The 19130-nt window shown below is 35.1% G+C and overlaps 1 protein-coding gene across 21 annotated transcripts in view; it reads right to left on the bottom strand.

Annotated features, from left to right (window-relative positions):
* Nucleotides 1-306: 306 nt before the first annotated feature.
* Trol (terribly reduced optic lobes) overlaps nucleotides 307-19130 on the bottom strand; it is a 141812-nt gene continuing 122988 nt past the window's right edge. For 18 of the 21 annotated variants that reach the window (XM_072902470.1, XM_072902471.1, XM_072902480.1 and 15 more), the window contains 32 exons: nucleotides 18598-18660; nucleotides 18285-18299; nucleotides 17102-17329; nucleotides 16741-16878; nucleotides 16413-16661; nucleotides 15231-16104; nucleotides 15032-15156; nucleotides 14768-14945; nucleotides 14477-14687; nucleotides 13962-14102; nucleotides 13444-13737; nucleotides 13161-13363; nucleotides 12657-12882; nucleotides 11943-12313; nucleotides 11388-11670; nucleotides 10645-11086; nucleotides 9335-9474; nucleotides 9069-9249; nucleotides 8503-8775; nucleotides 7776-8330; nucleotides 7079-7499; nucleotides 6570-6798; nucleotides 6204-6489; nucleotides 5762-6022; nucleotides 5356-5622; nucleotides 4675-4833; nucleotides 3744-4010; nucleotides 3329-3480; nucleotides 2868-3181; nucleotides 2050-2516; nucleotides 1571-1736; nucleotides 307-1028 (listed from right to left, as the gene is read on the bottom strand). In XM_072902470.1, coding sequence (XP_072758571.1) covers nucleotides 914-1028; nucleotides 1571-1736; nucleotides 2050-2516; nucleotides 2868-3181; nucleotides 3329-3480; nucleotides 3744-4010; nucleotides 4675-4833; nucleotides 5356-5622; nucleotides 5762-6022; nucleotides 6204-6489; nucleotides 6570-6798; nucleotides 7079-7499; nucleotides 7776-8330; nucleotides 8503-8775; nucleotides 9069-9249; nucleotides 9335-9474; nucleotides 10645-11086; nucleotides 11388-11670; nucleotides 11943-12313; nucleotides 12657-12882; nucleotides 13161-13363; nucleotides 13444-13737; nucleotides 13962-14102; nucleotides 14477-14687; nucleotides 14768-14945; nucleotides 15032-15156; nucleotides 15231-16104; nucleotides 16413-16661; nucleotides 16741-16878; nucleotides 17102-17329; nucleotides 18285-18299; nucleotides 18598-18660 — 8294 coding nt within the window. In that variant the 3' untranslated portion in view covers nucleotides 307-913. The remainder of the gene's footprint in view (nucleotides 1029-1570; nucleotides 1737-2049; nucleotides 2517-2867; nucleotides 3182-3328; nucleotides 3481-3743; nucleotides 4011-4674; nucleotides 4834-5355; nucleotides 5623-5761; nucleotides 6023-6203; nucleotides 6490-6569; nucleotides 6799-7078; nucleotides 7500-7775; nucleotides 8331-8502; nucleotides 8776-9068; nucleotides 9250-9334; nucleotides 9475-10644; nucleotides 11087-11387; nucleotides 11671-11942; nucleotides 12314-12656; nucleotides 12883-13160; nucleotides 13364-13443; nucleotides 13738-13961; nucleotides 14103-14476; nucleotides 14688-14767; nucleotides 14946-15031; nucleotides 15157-15230; nucleotides 16105-16412; nucleotides 16662-16740; nucleotides 16879-17101; nucleotides 17330-18284; nucleotides 18300-18597; nucleotides 18661-19130) is intronic. The other 3 variants (XM_072902472.1, XM_072902483.1, XM_072902476.1) reach the window with 2 other exon arrangements.

Raw genomic sequence — 19130 nt, 5'->3', positions numbered from 1 at the left:
ACACACATGTATTACGTATAAAAATATAAAAGCTCATACTAAGCAACACATTTTGTCAAAAAATAAATACGTGTTATATATAAATGTGTTTATTTTAAAACTTACCTTTTTTGTCATTTTTTTTAAATATACATGTGATGAAAATGAATAAAACATTGTTGTCTTAAGTTAAAATATATGACTTATTACATTAATTTTGCTTTAAAAATATTTATTTACTTTAAATAAAGCATTTGATTTAAAAATATTTATTTGTTTATAGCATGATATAGTCCCCTCTTCGCTAAATATATAAACGATCATTCGTATGTGAAATATCTCTTTTTTTAATATTTATATTATATATAGAATCTTAGATATAAGTACAAACATTTTACATATGCTGTCATATATAACTGTCATATACACGTATATAGGTATTACTTTGACGTTTTCTAAGCTTGAGTTGGGACTATTGTTAAATGCAACTGATTTGGCAGTGACTTCACGCGCGCATATTACTTTTAATAATTAATAATGACTAAAAGAAGAGAGTGACGCGTTAAGTGTATTAATTAAAAAGCTGTACAAAACATTAATTACTAATTCAATTGACTGATGTTCTAATATTACAGCACCATAATGTCCACTGTAAGGAACTACGCACTAGGCAGGCTTGTTGCAAAACATCCGTTAAAAATTCATTGCTTCATCTTTGCTACTATACATATCAAACAAAGAAAAAAAGAACAGGCAGTGATAACTCGTAAATAAATCGAACTTAAACCTTTTCAAACAGGCAATATTTTAAAAATTTTAAATAGCTCATATGTATATGGAGGTTGATTAGATCTATACAAAGAGAAGTAGATTATTTCTGTGAGATTGGATAAGTAATGATTCTCTAAGTGCGTAAAATTGGTGCTAAGTTTAGCTAATGTTTTGTGTGGTGCATATTATTGTGGTGATGTGGCCTTGATCGTGGTTGCCTAATTTGTGCGTTGCGTAATCGTGATCGACTGTGTATAGTGGTCGAACTCTCTCTTTCCCTGAAAAGAATTTTAGTAATTAGGATGTTTGATTACGTTCAGATGCACTGGCAATGAGATTAGTACCTATACTCCAATTATAGTCAAATTTGTTAGTTTGTCAAAAGTGTGAAGATTCAGTTATATAGGAAATTTCCATTTATTACGATTCTGTTTAGACAGGGATTTTTATACATCTTGGAAAATTAACAAATATAGTTATATAGGAAATAAATATGTATTCGTGCAAAACTTATTTTATATGTGTAATTATTATTATTATTTATATAGTATTTCAAATCTTAAAATATATTTGAAAAATCAATTTTACAGGATGTGTCCTATCAATTTCTCTTAAATTACTCATTTTCAATACATAAGCAAATACGTACTATTTGCAAATAATTATTTAAGAAAATTCAAAATACAATAATAAATATTATACATGAGACGTAATCACCGTGACAATATGTACGATCCTGGGTGCTTGTAACATCGACTAAGAATAATTCATTAAAGTAATGCGTGCACGTGCGTTTGACGGATAGATTGAATATACTTACCGTCTAGCAGCTTTCGGAGTCTGATACGCGAGAAAAGCTCTATCATTATGGAAAGCTGGATCGTGGATGTTCACCGAATGCTCGCACCGTGATCCCATCTTTCCGATTGGACAATAACAATCGAAACCGATATCCTTGTCGACGCATTTACCTTCTCCGCATGCACCTATTGTCATTCAATTTGTTTACCATAAGTGTCATTGTTTAAAAATGTTAAATTATAAAAAACAAAACACTAAAACATTAATATGTATTTCTATTACTAATCAATCTATCGATATTGCTCATACATGGACTATACATACGTGCAATTGTTTGATAATTATATTATATATTAAAAAATATTATAATTAAACTATATAATTTTATTATGCATGTTGCTTATTTATAATCCAAATTAAATAAAATGTAAATTAGAAATTAAGTAAAAGTTAAGTAAAATGTAATATAATGGTTAACAAATCGAGTAGCTTTTGTACCTGGATAACAGGATTGTCCGACGTAGTCGCAATGTTTGCCACTGAAACCAGCTCGGCAGAGACATGTGTAGCCATTTTTCGTAGCCGCTTCTTGGCATACACCCCCATTGTTACAGGGATTTTCGGCACAAGTTTCACAATTTGTGATTCCCACACTACTTGTCTGATCGTCAATTAGATTAACCTGCTTCTCTCCGAGAACTAGCCGACTGATACATCCTACGAAGCCTGTGTTCACCTCGGACTGATGGCTGATTTCATCATAGTTGGGTAATCCACCGATGTAGAGGGGTTCTTTGAGGTCTAGACCCTGACGTCTACCTACTGCAACTACCTTGTAAGAATTCTCGCCGTCTACCAGCATCGTTGCTTCCTTTCGATTGCGCTGGATCTTGATAGTATGCCACTTGCTCAACGTAATGGGCTTATCTGCACGTACAACAGCTGGTCCGGATCCAAGATTGAATCTATCAAAATATTCGATGTATATTTAATACACTGTATAATGAAGATTATATAATTAAGTAATAGGAAACTTGAAGCAGCTCCTATTCAACCAATATAATGGAAAGCAATGTTCAATTTTTAACGCTCAAAATAATAAAGCTATGAATAAATATTCTAAAATTATTTCCAGAATTATACTCTAAAATTTAAATGCTTTAAAATAAAAAATTATATTTTGAGTAAATATTTATGTAATTAAACTAAATTTTATTAGATAAAATATACTCGTTAGAAAATTAATAATTAAAATAAAATGTACACTATTTATGATACGTTCTATATATGTATATATAAAAAAGATTTTTATTTACTTAAATTGCGGATATCCATTAATTAGAGATAAAGTAATGAAGTCATCGTTGTCAGACCCATGACTAGATTCGTCATTGTACAATAAAATGCCGTTGTAACTTTCTGGTTTGAAAGAGATTTCGATGTTGAATTTAAGGTAAGAATCGGGTAAAGGTGGAAAAGCGATATAGCTGTTGGGTGCCTGACTAAAATTAGGCACGACTCCTGTTACGACTAGCACCATAGGAACTTCTACGCGTGCTTGTCCATTATATCCAATGCAAATGTATGTTCCAGCATCTTGAGCCTTTACGTTAGTCAGTTTTAATTTGTTCTGTACAAAATAAAAGAAATATATATATATATATATATCATAAAATAGTAATTTTTTCAAGATATATATTTATCCTTGGTACATAGAATTCTTTTGAAATTTAACGAGAGAGAGAAAGCAATTTTTTAATATATATATGCATTTTACCTCTAAAGTCTGGCTATCACGTGGTAAAAGTCCACCATATTTACTCCACTGATATTGTATTGGTGAATCGAGATTGATACGACAATCCATTTCTACACTCGAATCGTACGGCGCATATTTCGTCTCAATCGTTGGTTCATCTAGGATTCCGCCTGAATATAACAGCAATGTATAATTATAAAAAAGTTCTTGTCCATACAATTTTCGCGATAAAATCTATTGCTATTTTTATTAATTTACTTACGTAAAACATGCGTAAAATTTGCAAGCATTGACAAAAAAAATAGAGATATGCATTAACAGATACATGTTAAAAAATATGTACATATATCAAATATTCCATCATTGTTATATTTGTTACGTACATACATATTTATATAATCTATCGTTGTCATACATATCTATAAGTAATTACCATGAACAATCAGATTGAAGTCCTTTTCAAATGTGCCCTCGGGCGTGTCTACTATGCATCTGTAGGGTCCACTATCGGTGACGGCTACATTGGTCAGCCTCAGAATATTGCCGTACTCTTGCGCGTTTGCCGGCAGGCTAACATGATTCGGTCTCGACCAGTGATAACGTGGGCTTCGTCCAGTACATGTGCAATGTATATCAACTGTGTCACCAATGTTTACTGGGTCTTGAGATACTTCGACGTTTATTGACGGCACGGAAGCAGCTAGAATTGAATTATATGTCTCAGTTACACGTTACAATTAATAATTGTAAAATAAGAAAAATGTAATGTACATATCCCGCTTTTACGCAGAATGTTATTGTTTGAGAAAAAGGATAAATATGAAATGGTTAATGTTTAAAATAAATTGCTACATTTGTTTGTTATTTTACATCTACGTATCTAAACTTTTTATATTATGTTGAAAACTAAAATACACAAAAAGTTGTGAAAATAAAAGTGAAAAGGGAGACTGCACAGAAAATTTATATAAATATATAAAATATTTTATATGTGACAATTTATATAAAATATAATAAATAGCTATTTATCATAATTCTTCAACAAATACCGAGTTTGCATTAAACATTTATTTATAAATCTTTGGTGCTGACAAGAATGGGATACGCATTGCATATATATTTTTTGTACAATTGTGTATTTAACTACAATTGCATAATTTATCTAAGATGACTGATCGGAATTCATATAAAATATTTTAATATTTTATTACACTTATCTATTATTTTGAATCTGGTCTCTGACTAAAAGTACATTTTAATTCGTATCCGGTCCTTATAATTTTGTACAAGCAAGAGTATAAAGAACAGTTCACTACGTAGAAGAACTACAAGACGTCACACGACACATATATCTCAAAACAAACCGCGTCGTCTCTGAAGATATTGGCGATAACGCGCGTTGCGGCAGAAGCGTTCGTCAGTACCATCGTTGCACTGAACATAGCCGTCGCAAAAGTATTCCATTGGAATGCATTGTAGGCTTCTGCATTCATACTCCCAATGCCTGCACTGCGATCGGTACACTGGCATGCAATCCGCAAGCAAATTAACTACTAAATCATAACGCCTTGTGAAAAAAATCTAAACTTGTGAAGACGTCTCATGGAACCACGTTTACTACATATATATGTATTATCACTATTTAAATTTTCTGTAATTCTGCGTTAATTATATTTCTTTTTAATTAAGACAAAATAACAAGTTTCAAGCCAGTTTTATATTGGACGAGAACTTGAAATCTTCAAATAGTTCCATTCAAAATATTCTGTTGTTTTGAAAAATCACGCAGAGATAGCAAAAAAAAAAAAAAAAAAAAAAAAAAAAAATTATATTGTAAAAACAAGCAGAGTTTAGGATTTTAATCCTTTCGGAATTCATTAGATTACAGATTCCCGAAAGAATTAAAATTAAGATTTCACAGGCAAAACATTGTTTAGCGTCAATATATGCACTGTAATCTTCAATAGATGCATTCAAATAGAAGCAAAGATCTATGAAATAATGCTGAAACGACAGAGTTTAGTGAAAAACACAAAGTTACTTACGAGATACGTTGAAATTAATATAATCGCTGGATACACCGCGGCTGGTTTGGGCTTGACAGATGTATCTTCCGCTGTCTTCCGGTTTCACTTGCGTCAACTCTAAGTAATCTTCTCCGATTCGGGCAGTGCTCGGCAAGTCTTGTCCCTCTCGACTCCAATGAATCGTCGCACGTTCGCGTACCACGCAACGTAAACGCACGGAATTGCCAGCATGCGTCACTACGTCTCTTTGTTCAGCGCGAACTTCTGTGTCGTCGTAAGGATGTTCTGCAAATTGCACGGGCATCGATTTGACAATAATTGCTTTTTTCCGAATAATTCTTAAATATTTAACAAATGTATGGTGTATTGTATATATAATACATTGCAGATTTAAATACACTATAACTGATTATTCTCTACTGACCATTGACTAAAACTTCTGCGACCGCTTCCGCTGTTCCTGCTCCATTCGTCGCTTTGCACACGTATTTGCCAGCATCGGAATAAGTGATACCATGGAACTGCAGAATGCCACGACTGTGTGATACCGAATAAGGTAACGGACGTCCTATAGCTTCCCACTCGATGTGCAGAGGTTCATCTCCTGTAGCGGTGCAAATTATGGATGGATTCTCTCCGGGTCCCACTGTCTGACGTGTGGGATTTAATTCGATTCTTGGCGGAGCTAGAAAAAATCAAACGAAATAAATAACCGTTTGAATTCATTAATCTTTGAATTTATAAAATAGAAAATTTGGAATAAATTCTTTTTGTATAGCGTGTCTGCAATTGCGGATTTATTTATCTGAAAAATTCCAATTCTTTAATTTATTTATATTAATAAGATGCATTTTTTTGATACTCACATATAATTTCAAGATGGGATTTCGCTCTGAAGAGCACGGTACCGGCAGGATCCAAGCCCAAACAGATATATTCTCCGGCTGCATTTCTGTCGACTGTTGGAATGCTTAATACTCCGTTGTGCACTGTGCTACCTTCCGGCAAGGAACGATGATCACTCCTCTTCCAGTCCAGATAGATGTGATCTCCGTCAGGTCCGAAGACTTGACAGCGCATCTCCACCTTGCCACCATTCGGGATTCTCAAGTAATCTTTGGGGATCAACACTCCTTGTTGATTTGGATCTCTCTGTAAATGGCGTTTCATCGTATTAAAAGCGTATTATCTCAATACAAGATATTAAGACTGAAAGTCAGTAGCACACGAACATTATCAGGTTGCGGACGTTGTCGGTCATCATCGCATGGAATATCGCCTCTATCTCCAGTGCAAGGAACATCATCCTCGTCGTCCTCGATGCGTATTTGAATACGCTCTTCCGCTATTCCTACAGTGTTCGTGGCCTGGCAAGTGTAAGATCCTTCGTCATCGGATGAAACGGAGAATATCTCGTATACAGCGCTTAGTGGAGTAGCCGCTGTTCTGCTATATGTGTCACTGTAAATTACATGTTTCTCAAATGTTATTTAACATTCTAATAACAATCAAGTTAGAATCAAATCAAATCAAATTAAAGTATAGCGATTCAGATTGAATTTTTAAATGCACGTTATATTTCTCCCGTTGTTATTGTTTGATTTACACGATTATTTATTTACATTTGATAAAATATAAAAAGTCACAAATTTAAAAATTAATTATATATTCATATCAAATTGTACGACAATTTTAAAACGCTCAAAGCTCGCAATATTACGTAATAATATTGAAATCTTACTGTATAGTTACTCCGTGTACATATTTGCTCCAAGCTACGTTAGGCTGCGGATAACCACTTGCGCTGCACATTAAACGGACTCGACTTCCGCGTTTTACTTGCAAAATACCATGCTTGGGAGTAATGGTGATCACAGGCAAAGACTGTACTTCGATGTGCGCAATAATCGACGTCGAGCCGACTTCATTCGACGCGGAGCAGATATAAGCGCCGTCGTCGTTCACCGTGATGTTTGACAATCTAAGCAGTCCGCCAGGAAGTTGTTCGATGTTGGATGCAAACGGTCGATTATCCTGACGAGACCAGTGCAATGTAGGCACCGGGAAACCAGCCTTCGCGCGACATTGAAGATCGGCCGAACCACCGAGAATGACCGTCTGAACGTCTTGAGGATACAACTCTAAGACCGGAGCTTCGCGAGCTGTAATAAATAGTTTTTTAGGAGTTTTATAAATAGAAAATAAAAAGACGGTTGAAATAAAAATAAATTCTTATACTGACAAATTTGCGTGAGAAAAATATCAATTATAGTACATAAAACAAGATTTAAATTTGCATTGTTTAAAAAAAAATTTTTATTCTTTATTATATCATAATTAATTTCGCGTATAAATCTGTGATATTTTTTGTGAATTTAACATTTTTTTCAAATTAATTATTAAATTATGAAATAGATGAAAAAGATACGGGGGCTTACGTTCAACTTCGATTATGGCACTGGCCTCGTAACTGCCTGTAGTGCTAGTAACTCGGCAGATATACACTCCCCTATCGGAGACTTGGGCGTTAATGATTCTAAGCGTGTCTCCTACTTGTTGCACACGCGAACTCATCGTTTCTGTATACTTGCTCCATTTCACCTGTTCCCCTGGTTCTCCGTTGGTAATGCAACGTACCTCGGCAATCGTGCCCTGAGACACTTCTTGTCGTTCGGGTTTGACTTTGATAGTTGGTGGTTCTCTGCGAGCAACTATCGTTATCCTGGCGGAGGTGCTCGTTTCCGTTCCGCGTATGCTTGTCGCAGTGCACACGTATATGCCAGAATCGCTCGGACTAGGATTAGTGATGGTTAAAATTCCATCTTGTTGACTAGCTGTATAAGGCAACGATAATCCACCGGATCTCGTCCACGTGACGTTTGCATGTTGAGATGGTGTACAGATCAGTCTGACAACATCGCCGATGGTTCCAGACCACTCGGACGGAGTCACGGTTGGTGGTAAACCTTGAGGTGGCGGCTTATTAGGATTGTCTGTAATACACGACAATAGTTTTCGAAAATAATAAGTAAGAGCCATAATTACAGAAATAATTTTAAATTAGTACTAGCAATTAAACAAGAATTTTCGAGTAATTTTCATAATATCCCTAATAATTTGAGATTTATTAATATAGTGATGCTAAAGTGCACAATTGGATCGTACCTTGAACATACAAGATGGTCGTCTTCTCATCCACACCAATATTGTTCCTAGCAATGCACTTGTACTCGGCTGCGTCATTTTTCGACGCAGCTGGAAGGCTCCATATACCATTGTAGAATGTCGCCTCCGGGCTCATGCTTCCATGGACTCGAATCCAATCTAATTGAGGTGGCGGATTACCAGTAGCTTCGCAACGGAATTCAACTGGTTCACCTTCTCTCACTTGTTGATAAGATGGACTTATAACGATTCTGGGTTCCACTGGATTGGCTCCTTAAATAAGATGTATAAAGTTATAATTTGTTTCATAAATAGTTCAATAGATGGTTATAATTTGTACCTGGTATTTCCAGCAAGTGTTTTGGAAATGCTGCATATAATACAATACAAAAATATAAGAATATGTGAAAATATTATGAAATTTATATTATATAAGAATATATGAAAATTAAATATAATATTTTAATTTAATATTTGATATTTTAATATTTTAAATATTATCCTTAATTTAATTTCGAGAAACTTATAACGTAAAATGCGATGATATTCTTGTTATGTAAATATACCTCCAACAGTTAGAGTGACTCTCTTTCGACCAATGTTAATTCCATCGCTCACTTGGCAAACATATATACCGCTATCAGATACTTTCACGTCTCTAATAACCAACAGTCCATTAGCGTCGTCCACGCTTCTATCAGGCGGTAATTGATCACCTTCTTTCTCCCATCTAATATTTACTGATTCCTATTTCCAATAATAGAAAAAATTTGCGATAATAAAATAAGAGAAAAGAATAAATTTATAATATAAAAATCAATGAAAAACTTACGCTATCTTTGGATCTGCCCGTGCAGTGATATCTAACGGTGTTTCCGGTTTGAACAATCTGGAATTCTGGTTCTTGAATATAAACTATAATCCTCGGTGGAGATATTGGGCCAGGTGTAGTAGTCAGTGACGGTTCTCCAACTGAGAAAAATAAGAGTAAAATTGATTCTAAAGTAAACGGAATTATTTCATAAGATCATAATAATTGCAGCAAACTTAGCATGATACATTAAAACGAAATAAAGCATAATAGCAGAGAGACGAATATTATTGAAATCTGCAATTTTATGGATACACTGTAATGAATAGATAATATTTTTTCGTGACACAGAGAGCCAACCACCTTTTCACATTTTGACAAAACATTGTGATAATGACAGTTATTCCGAAGAATGATAATTTGTATTAATTACTAACACATATTTTACTTATACATCAATACGTATAGAATGTAATACATTTATAATACCATATACCAAGATCAAGTCAAGCTTTTATCGATAAATTCTAATTTTGCGAAGAATTACGGAACTATAATATATTCCAAGGAAGGTCCTTCACCGGATTCGGTGACGATCTATGATGATAACTACGACCTAGCGACAACGCAGTTGTGAAGCGATGATCACAGCACTCTCCCTGAACTATGAATCATCGATGGACGGACAAGATACAAAAGCTCTCGCTATGTAGTCCGTCAAACCTGGTGTAATTGATGTTACGATCTTGACTAGTTCTTTGCCACGGTAGTTTACGATGTGACATTCGACGTTGCAAGCAGAGCGCCCCACGTGAACGGACCATTTGCGCACAGCTCCTTTTCCTGTCTTGACTATCGGTCCGGGTTTGCCACCCCTTGCAGTTACGGCAAACCCGTTAAGTGGCGATAATTTAAAATAGATGTAAAACATATCTGGATAGTCATAGTTGCACGTAAATTCGATCGTGGAGTACGGCTCAACTTCGTCTTTCATAGGCATTAGGCTTACCATAAGTTCACCTGATCAATGCATCATTGCTAGTTATTTTTTTTAGACAGACTTGAAAGCTCTATCTCTCTTAAAAGATAATCCTAATATAATTCTACTCTCACGCTCGCAAAAATATTAAAATATAATTATCCACGATTATTTCGATTTCCTTAAAAGTTATTTATAAATATAATTTAATTTTTAAAAAATTATATTTTTTGCTCGATTTTTTATCTTCATTTTTACAACAGTAATATAAAGTAAAAAAATAAAATAATAAAAAATACGTTTTCTTTTCATGCTTTACGATAATTTACACATAAAAAGCGCTAATGCTTACCGACGACATTGTCTTGACAATACTGTCCCGTGTAACCCGGAAGGCAGTGACATTTGACCTGTCCGGACCTACTGATCTCGCAACTCTCCTCGTTCTTGTTGCATGGGCAGAGATTGCACGCGCCTAGATAACTGACGGATCGGTCGCTGGTGTCTCTGTAATAACCGCGTGCGCAGATTTCGCAGGAAGTTCCTGTGTATCCAGTCGGACAGCGGCAGGCTTCAATCTGAGTCGCTCGTCGGTCTCCGGTTAGATTTTCCACTGCTGTATCCATGCTGATGTCGCTTATGTATGTCGCAGTCATACGCTCACTGTGGGACGCGCGGACCAAGATAGCCTCCAGGTTCGAGAGAACGATCATGAGATCCGTTCTGGAAGCGCCTCGTGGTCCTTCAGTGGTTAATCGTTTCCACTCGTGTTCTTTCAATGGAACGGAGTAGGTCTAAAAAATTCGTATATTAACTTCGTGTATGCAATCGTAAAATATTTGAGTTTATTCTACATATATATTATATATATATATATATATATATATAAAACTTGACGCATTTAACAAAATAATAAAAGATGAAAAAAAATTGTAATAACAATTAGCTGTCTATTAAAAATAAATAAGAATATTTTTATTAGAATTGATATTGAATCAAAATATATTTTGTCATCACTAGATTTTACTTTAATCTAAGTATTGAGTTTATCCATACTTAATAAAGTTACAAACTGTTGGATAAAAATTTACGTACCAGCGGAATATCGGGTTGAAGTTCCGTCGGATTAGTCCAGAACAATGTGATGCCATTGCCGATCAAGAGAATATCTTGATCTTTGTAACTCTGAGCGCCAGGATTCGCAGTAATATGCTGTGTCAAAGTCAAATTTCCACCGTAACTCTTCACTTTGTTTCCGGTGAAAACACTTGGCAGCGACCAGAACAATCTACGGCTTCTGCTATCCGGATAGCGGTAACCAATTTCGTTCATTGCCACGTTCAACTCGAAACCGTCGTCGATTATGTCGCGTCTAGTTCTGCGTAAAAAAGTTCAATCTTATTTTAGTCGCTATCGTATCGATTTTATTAATTCTAAAAAATAGATTGATCTAATTTATATTATTTAATTGTATTAAGCTAAATTATATAATTTATTATTTATTTGTATTAAATTTTAAAAAGCTACTCGCAGGAAAATAAAAAACGTATCATAAATTGATACGATTGAAACGATTGAAAATGAAATGAAATTTTTATAAGCGCGGCTGAAAATATAAAATTAAATTTTCATAAGCGCGTCTATACTTACGAATCTGTGAGAGTGAATCCATGATGTGAATCGTATACCCACATCGGTATTTGCTGTATATACAATGTGCTTTCATGACATTGATCAGTTACCCCGCTGCAGTAACATTCGATGCATCCATCAATATTCTCGGCACGTAATCCGTATGTCGACGGGCGGCACCGATTACATTCTGGACCCTCAACATTCCTTTTGCACTCGCACCGGCCGTCGACACATGAAGTGCTGCGCGAGCCGGCTTCATTGCATCTGCATGGCTCGGGTCTGGGGCTTCTATATGTGCAATCATTCGGCGTGCCCCGGGTAGCATCTCCTTCGTATCCTGGTTCGCATATCTCGCAATAATCGCCAGTAGTGTGATGAGCGCAATTCTGTTGACACAAAACGTCAATCAATTTATCAATCAATTTTGAATAATCTTTCACCTGCATATATTTATATGTAACTATATATTCTAATATAGGTTCAGTTATATTTATTTTAATTATACTCTCCAGCTTTATAATTTAATACTAAAAGGTACATTTAAAAGAAATCGGATATAAATTAGACAACCATCTCGATAGGACAATATTTCTATTTTAATAAGATGATTCTGATTTAAAACATTTTCGAAAAAAATAATACAATTAATCCGAAGTAATAAAATAATCAATTGTATTATTGAAATATAAAATTATCGCTCTATTAAACTTGTTTTTATTACTTGCTTACCTCGCAAGTGCCAGTCTCAGGCTCGCACTGATTTGAATGACCATTGCAGTTGCATGGTTCGCAGATACCCAAGTAAAGACCTTCGATGGCTCTTGTATAACCAACGTCGCAATCCTCGCAGGAAAGTCCTCTGTAGCCGTTAGGACAAGTACATTCTTCAACTTCGACTGCGCGCGCTTTACCAGTGTTGTACTTCTCGGCAGTGTCCAAAGATACGAAGGAGAGCCTAAAATATATACATTATTGCATAATAAATCACAGTATTGGCAAAACTTTTAAGATTTTCTTAATCTTGCTTTTAATTTTAACTTAATTAATTCTGTAAATTTCGTTATAAAGTGTTGAAAATTTATCTGTATATTTCTCAGACATTTTTACAGCGTCTTAAAAATTTTAATAGTTTAGATAGTTATATTTTGCTGATAAATTTTATTTATTAAATAATCTCGCTATAATTCTGGATATATTAAAGTTAATAATATTACAAATGCACAAAGTACTTACGCTGCTTCGTCTGTGTGCGTTGTGTAAGTGGCTTTGATTCTGATGGCTCGCACGTCTGCCAAAGCCATTAGAAGGTGCTCCCTATCCGCTTGAGTTCCATCATTGCGTTGCCAATATTGCTCGAGTAACGGGACGGTAAACGATTGTTGGGAGTTTGGTTCGGGAGACTCGCGAGAGTAGTAAAGCAAGTTGATATCGTTCGCCTGTATACATTAAAATATACGTATCATTTTCTTATATCTTCATCCTTGAATACGTAGATTAAAAACAAATATGCACTCACGCTAATAAGTTCGACGTCCGCAGCGTTATTTCTTGAACTTTGACCACCCGGAGAAGGAACGTATCTGACAGTATATTTGAGATTACCGCCGTAAGATGTTATTTGATCCCCCAGGAAAATGCTAGGCAATTGCCAGTAATAAACGTCATTGTTTCCACGATTCGGGAAGTCGCTGTAGATTATTTCTCGGCTGATAGTGTTTAGATGAATTCCTTCTACAATGGCTGATGCATCGGTACTCTTGGATTCGATCAAAGAGAAATCTCGAATCGAATTGGTGAATGATACACGAATCTACAATGTATAAATAATTGATTCAATTTTAATCTTTATGAATTTAAATTTAATTATTTTAATAAATTTATTTTATTTATTTTTAATTTATAATTAAATCCAATATGTTTAATATTATATTACTAAAAATTACAAATGTATAAATTGCACGAATTTATATTTTATAGAAAATATGAAATAAAATCTATAAAATATAAAATATAAAATCAATATCTTTATCGTACCTCATTCCTGTACCAATTAGAGGACACGCATCTGTTTGTAATACCCATACAGAAACATGATATACATCCAAATTGATTTGTCGAGGCCAGATTAAAGGTATTCGCCTTACATTGATTGCAAGTGAGTCCCGTTGCATATTGCTGAAAAAGAAATCATCGTACCATCAGAAAATAGGCGGTGCTTTTCGACCGCAATGTGTGTAGAGTCACCTATGTTCGATTTATATATATCTGTATATAAAAAGGATCCTGTCATATACTTACATTTTCAAAATTAAAAGAGTCCATGAGAAACGGATGCAAGAACAACAATAAGAATGTTACGCAAAATGATTGAGAAATAATAGCGCAATTAATCTCGTTTAGATTTTGTTGATGAAACAATTTATCCATAGCAAATTTTTTTCTTACAATTAGACAAGATATTGTATAGTTAAGTAAAAATGCGCGAGATTTTTGAGATACTTTATACATATAATATTACACGTATGAAAGAATAGTCATTGGCGTAGTACCTTGCAATGACATTTTCCAGTATGTGGATCAGCGTTAGGACTAAGACTGCCGTTAGGATCGCATTGTTGAAGCGCGACGCACATATCTCCAGGAATAAGAGGATTCCCTTGGTAACCAGCGGCACATTGTTCGCATCTGCGTCCAACGTAACCGGGAGGACAATCGCACGTAGGTTGCCCGTCAAATCCAAGATGACACGTGCGAGCGAACCTATTTTTCGTGATTTGGTTTATTTATTAATTATTATTTTTTGCGAAATAAATAAATGATATAAATTTAATTGATCTTACTGGTTTGACGGATTGGTGAGCGGACAAGGACAAATCTGGCAAGGGATGTTTCTTGAGGGATCACCGTAGTATCCTGGAGGGCACGGTGGTTCGTCTCTATAACACTGGCCAAGCCACGGTCCACTTTCTCGCCTCAGATAACCAGGCGCGCAGTGCTCGCAAGATAGGCCAGTATATCCTTGAAGATGAAAATAATGAGCAAAATGAATGAAATTCTATTCATAGTAAAACCAAAGTATGAATGATCGTCGAAGAAGTACTTACCGGTAGGACACTGACATTCCTCGACAAAGGATGCAGATCCTAGACCGGTGTTTCGCGCTTCGGCGGTGTCCATCACGATCTTAGTGAGATGAACGTCCAGCTCCATTGAGTCGTCGTATTTCACTCTGGAAATATATCGAATAAATTAAAGAAAATCGCAATAATAACGATCAGCGATCCACATTACCAAAATACTTACTTTATTAAAATATTGTCCACATTTGCAAGCGCCATCATGATCTCCTCCCTGGAGGCCAGGACTTCGCTTCTTCCTTGTTGCTTGTACCAGTCACCATAGAAGAATCTGACGGATTCTTCGGTCTCGTAATCAGGTGTCGGCTGTGCCCCTTTATGTATCAGGATATAATTGTTGCCGCTCAAGATGACGGTAGGTGCATTGTTCGGCGTGCCGTTACCGTTATGACGGATCGAATACCTCAAGTAGCCGCCGTAGGATTTTAATTGACTACCGTGATAACTCTCCGGCAGCGCAAAGTAAGGAATATTATAGATGTTTAGATCGTTGCTGAAGGATTCCAGCAGTTGAACGCCGTCTGGACCAACCGGGAGGATCTGAGATATCTGGCTGTTGACGTCGCCGTGGATTCTGATTGTTGGAACGGTCTCGACGGACACGATCTTGTAGCGGTTAAACGGCGGTGGAATCTGATAAGTGAAAAGGTCGGCGCTGCGACATTCGGTGGCGACGCCGAAGCAGAAGCACGAGATACATTCATCGACAACTTTCGCCTCGGAATTGAACTTGCCCTTCGGACACACGTTGCGAGGTTCCTTCACGACGACGATAGCGTCTGGCACGGCAAAAACGAAACCGCCGATGTTCAACGCCTCGCACGAATACGCTCCCTGATCCTGGATTTGTATGTCCGGACATGTTAATGTACCCGTTCCATTAGTGGACACGGTAGTACATTTCGAGGGGATATGTCCCCAGTTGAGTCGCCAGTTGATTTCCGGTATCGGGACACCGATCGCGGTGCAAGTGAGAATTAACAGTTCGCCTGGCTCGAGAACAACCATCGGCGGTGGTGGTTTCACGATGTAAACGGGAGCTGCGTAGAAACGGATCGATTACAGATATTGTAACGTTACGATAATTAACAAAAACCGCAAGATTTCATCAAATAATTGTTAGCGACGCGTCGAAATAAAAGACGCAAGACAAATTTAGAATAATACATTCTTAAGATATAAATGTACTAATAAAATATGCGATATATCAAAAATTGGTAGAAGAATGATCAATTTTAAAATGCTGATTGTTTTGTCAAAGTTAGCTGCTATTGGTAGTTAACTGATATAAAGTTCGGTGATGAAATATTGATGCCTTGTGCTCTACGAAATACTCATGGATACTGACAGCATCCAACTTCGTCGCTGCCATCCAAGCAGTCGCGTTCCATGTCGCAGTGATAGCTCTTCGGGATACACTGTTTACTGCTGCTGCAAGGAAACTCGTTGTAACGGCACGGAGATCCCGGGGGAGACGGCGCGCAGTTTTCCTCGTCGCTACCGTCGGCGCAATCCTTGTCGCCGTCACAACGCCACAACTTGCTGACGCACTGCTTATTATTGCAACGGAATTCGTTGGGCTCGCATCCATGCGGACCTGTCGAAAACGGACGCGCGAAATTCATGTCATAAAATAGGAATAGTCGATACATAGTGTCGCTCTGGAAAGTACTTACTGCATCGCATCTCGTCAGATCCATCGGTGCAATCAAATTTGCCGTCGCAAACGTACGATTTGGGAATGCAGTCTCCGTTGCTGCAGGTGGCTTGATCGAAATGACATACTTGCGGTGGTCTGGTGGCTGGTTGCTCAACTATATATATATATATATATATATATATTTTGTGTGTGTGTGTGTGTGTGTGTGTGTGTACAGGATCAATCGATTTAATTATTGATATAATTAATTTATTTGATAAATTTTAAATTAATTAAAAATGACCTCAAATTTACTAACAATTGATAGATTTTTTTTCATTATAAATAACTTTTACTTTGATCATAAATCGAGAGAAATAAGAGGAAGAAGAACATACACTTCTCGACGGAGAGAATGACGTTCACTTGACGGCCCGAAGTAGACGGTGGATAACCGACGGCTTCGCAAATGTATGTTCCAGCGTGCTCAAGCTGGATGTTGGGTATCTCTAGACGACCGTTGATGTCTCGGCTGCCAGGCGGCAGAGGAAGACCATTGCCGCGAATCCAACGTACTCTGGCACGTAGGAAACCCTCGTCACGGCATTGAAATACGACTTCACGACCTGATTGGAACGATTGATTTTGCGTGATATAAAGTCTGTCCTGTTTCGAGAGACTGCATCCCTGATGAATTATCCCGGATTATTAACCTCGATGATGGACACCAAATGTCCCGTCAATAAGCAAATGAATTTTTTCGTTTTTCAAATCGAGATAATGCTGACGTGTTAATTTGATTCATGCAATATTTTAATCTTTTTTCTTTTAATCTTTTTTCTTTTAATCGTGTTATTCGATACTCGTAGATTATAATATATGTACAGATAGGAAAAACATTCTGTGCAAGACATTCGGCATAATTAGTATTGAAAGAACCTGTTTAATAAATGTAATGCATGTATATGTGACAATTAAGATTATTAAATATCTGATAATAATAGAAAAGTTTTCATACTTGATCTTATATAGTACAGAAAACATTTAAGTTTAAATTTTACAGAAAATGTTATTTAATGAGTTTTAATTTAATTGTTATTTAATGAGATATATCATGCATAATCAACATCTGCATGCATGCCTCTTTAAGAAATAATGAATTATTAAAATGTATTTGTTACTGATTTAATTATTTAAAATTGCACTTTATAAATAAATGTGTATATCTTGCAGTTTTATTATAATTGCAATATATCTGTGAAATGTGAAACAATTACATTGAATTATAGTAGTATTATGTTAATAATCACAAGATTTATCAAAAGTAACTTTTTAAAAAATTCATCCGAATTGCAGCAAATAAATTCTGTTTTTTTTGCTTATTTTGCGAAGCATTGATTACAGAATAAGAATAAAACCGATAAGCAAAGATACATACTTATACATATATACATCATAATTAAAATATGCAATCGTATAACCAATTTCGCATATTTTATGATTTATGAATATTATTTTTAGCCCACAGCATTATATATATATATATGATTTTTGTAGCTTATATCTTTTGAAAAATCTTACCTTGCTTCGCCGGGTCTGGCCAAGGCAAGAGAAAATAACAAACATATTATATATTAATTTCTTTTCCAGTACGGAACTTATCGGCAACGCGACACTTGTTGCTTATTATTCTTATTAATTTATTCGTATTAATTACTAAATTACTTGTATTAATTTCTCTAAATACTTAAAATTTGTTCGGTTATTTTCCTAAATTAAAGATTTTACACAGAATAATTATTACTATATAAAAGTTAAAATTGCAACAAATGCATATATAGTATTTAATTAAGCATTCTCTATATGTACGTTTAACAAGAAGAACAGTACTTACTCTCTTTAATCACTTGTTCACTGGGATACGTCTTCAGTCTAAGCTCAGATGTTCCATCGGTATCTGTATATATAAATAAAAATAATAGCTTAATAATACGTATGAGTAAAGTACTTATAAGTAAAATATATAATTATAAAATAATCATGATATTAATAATTAATAAGTCTACATACAAAATCTAAACTAATTGCGTTATCAATTTTGTTAATTCGACATTTCTATCCAACACCTTTTACATTTTTTGTCCACAAAAAAATGTAGTCTTTTTTGTTTTAATTTAATTATTAATTTTTTTTTATATATATAATACAGTGTGCAAATATAATACAAGGTGTATACTTGGAAATATTGTTACAAAAGCCTTAAAATTTACAAAGATAATGTTTTTAGTTTACCTTTTATTATTTTTATTATAAATATTTGTTATTGTCGGATTAAAAAATGTGTATGTTATATATCAAGTAAAAGTGAGACTGTAATTTGACTGTAATTTAAGTGATATATAACACATTTATTTGGTCGTATTCTCT

Source organism: Anoplolepis gracilipes, chromosome 11 (genome assembly GCF_047496725.1).
Source record: "Anoplolepis gracilipes chromosome 11, ASM4749672v1, whole genome shotgun sequence".
Taxonomy (NCBI): Eukaryota; Metazoa; Arthropoda; class Insecta; order Hymenoptera; family Formicidae; genus Anoplolepis; species Anoplolepis gracilipes.
The sequence above is the reverse complement of the archived record's forward strand: the minus strand, read 5'-3'. Positions and strand labels throughout refer to the sequence as shown.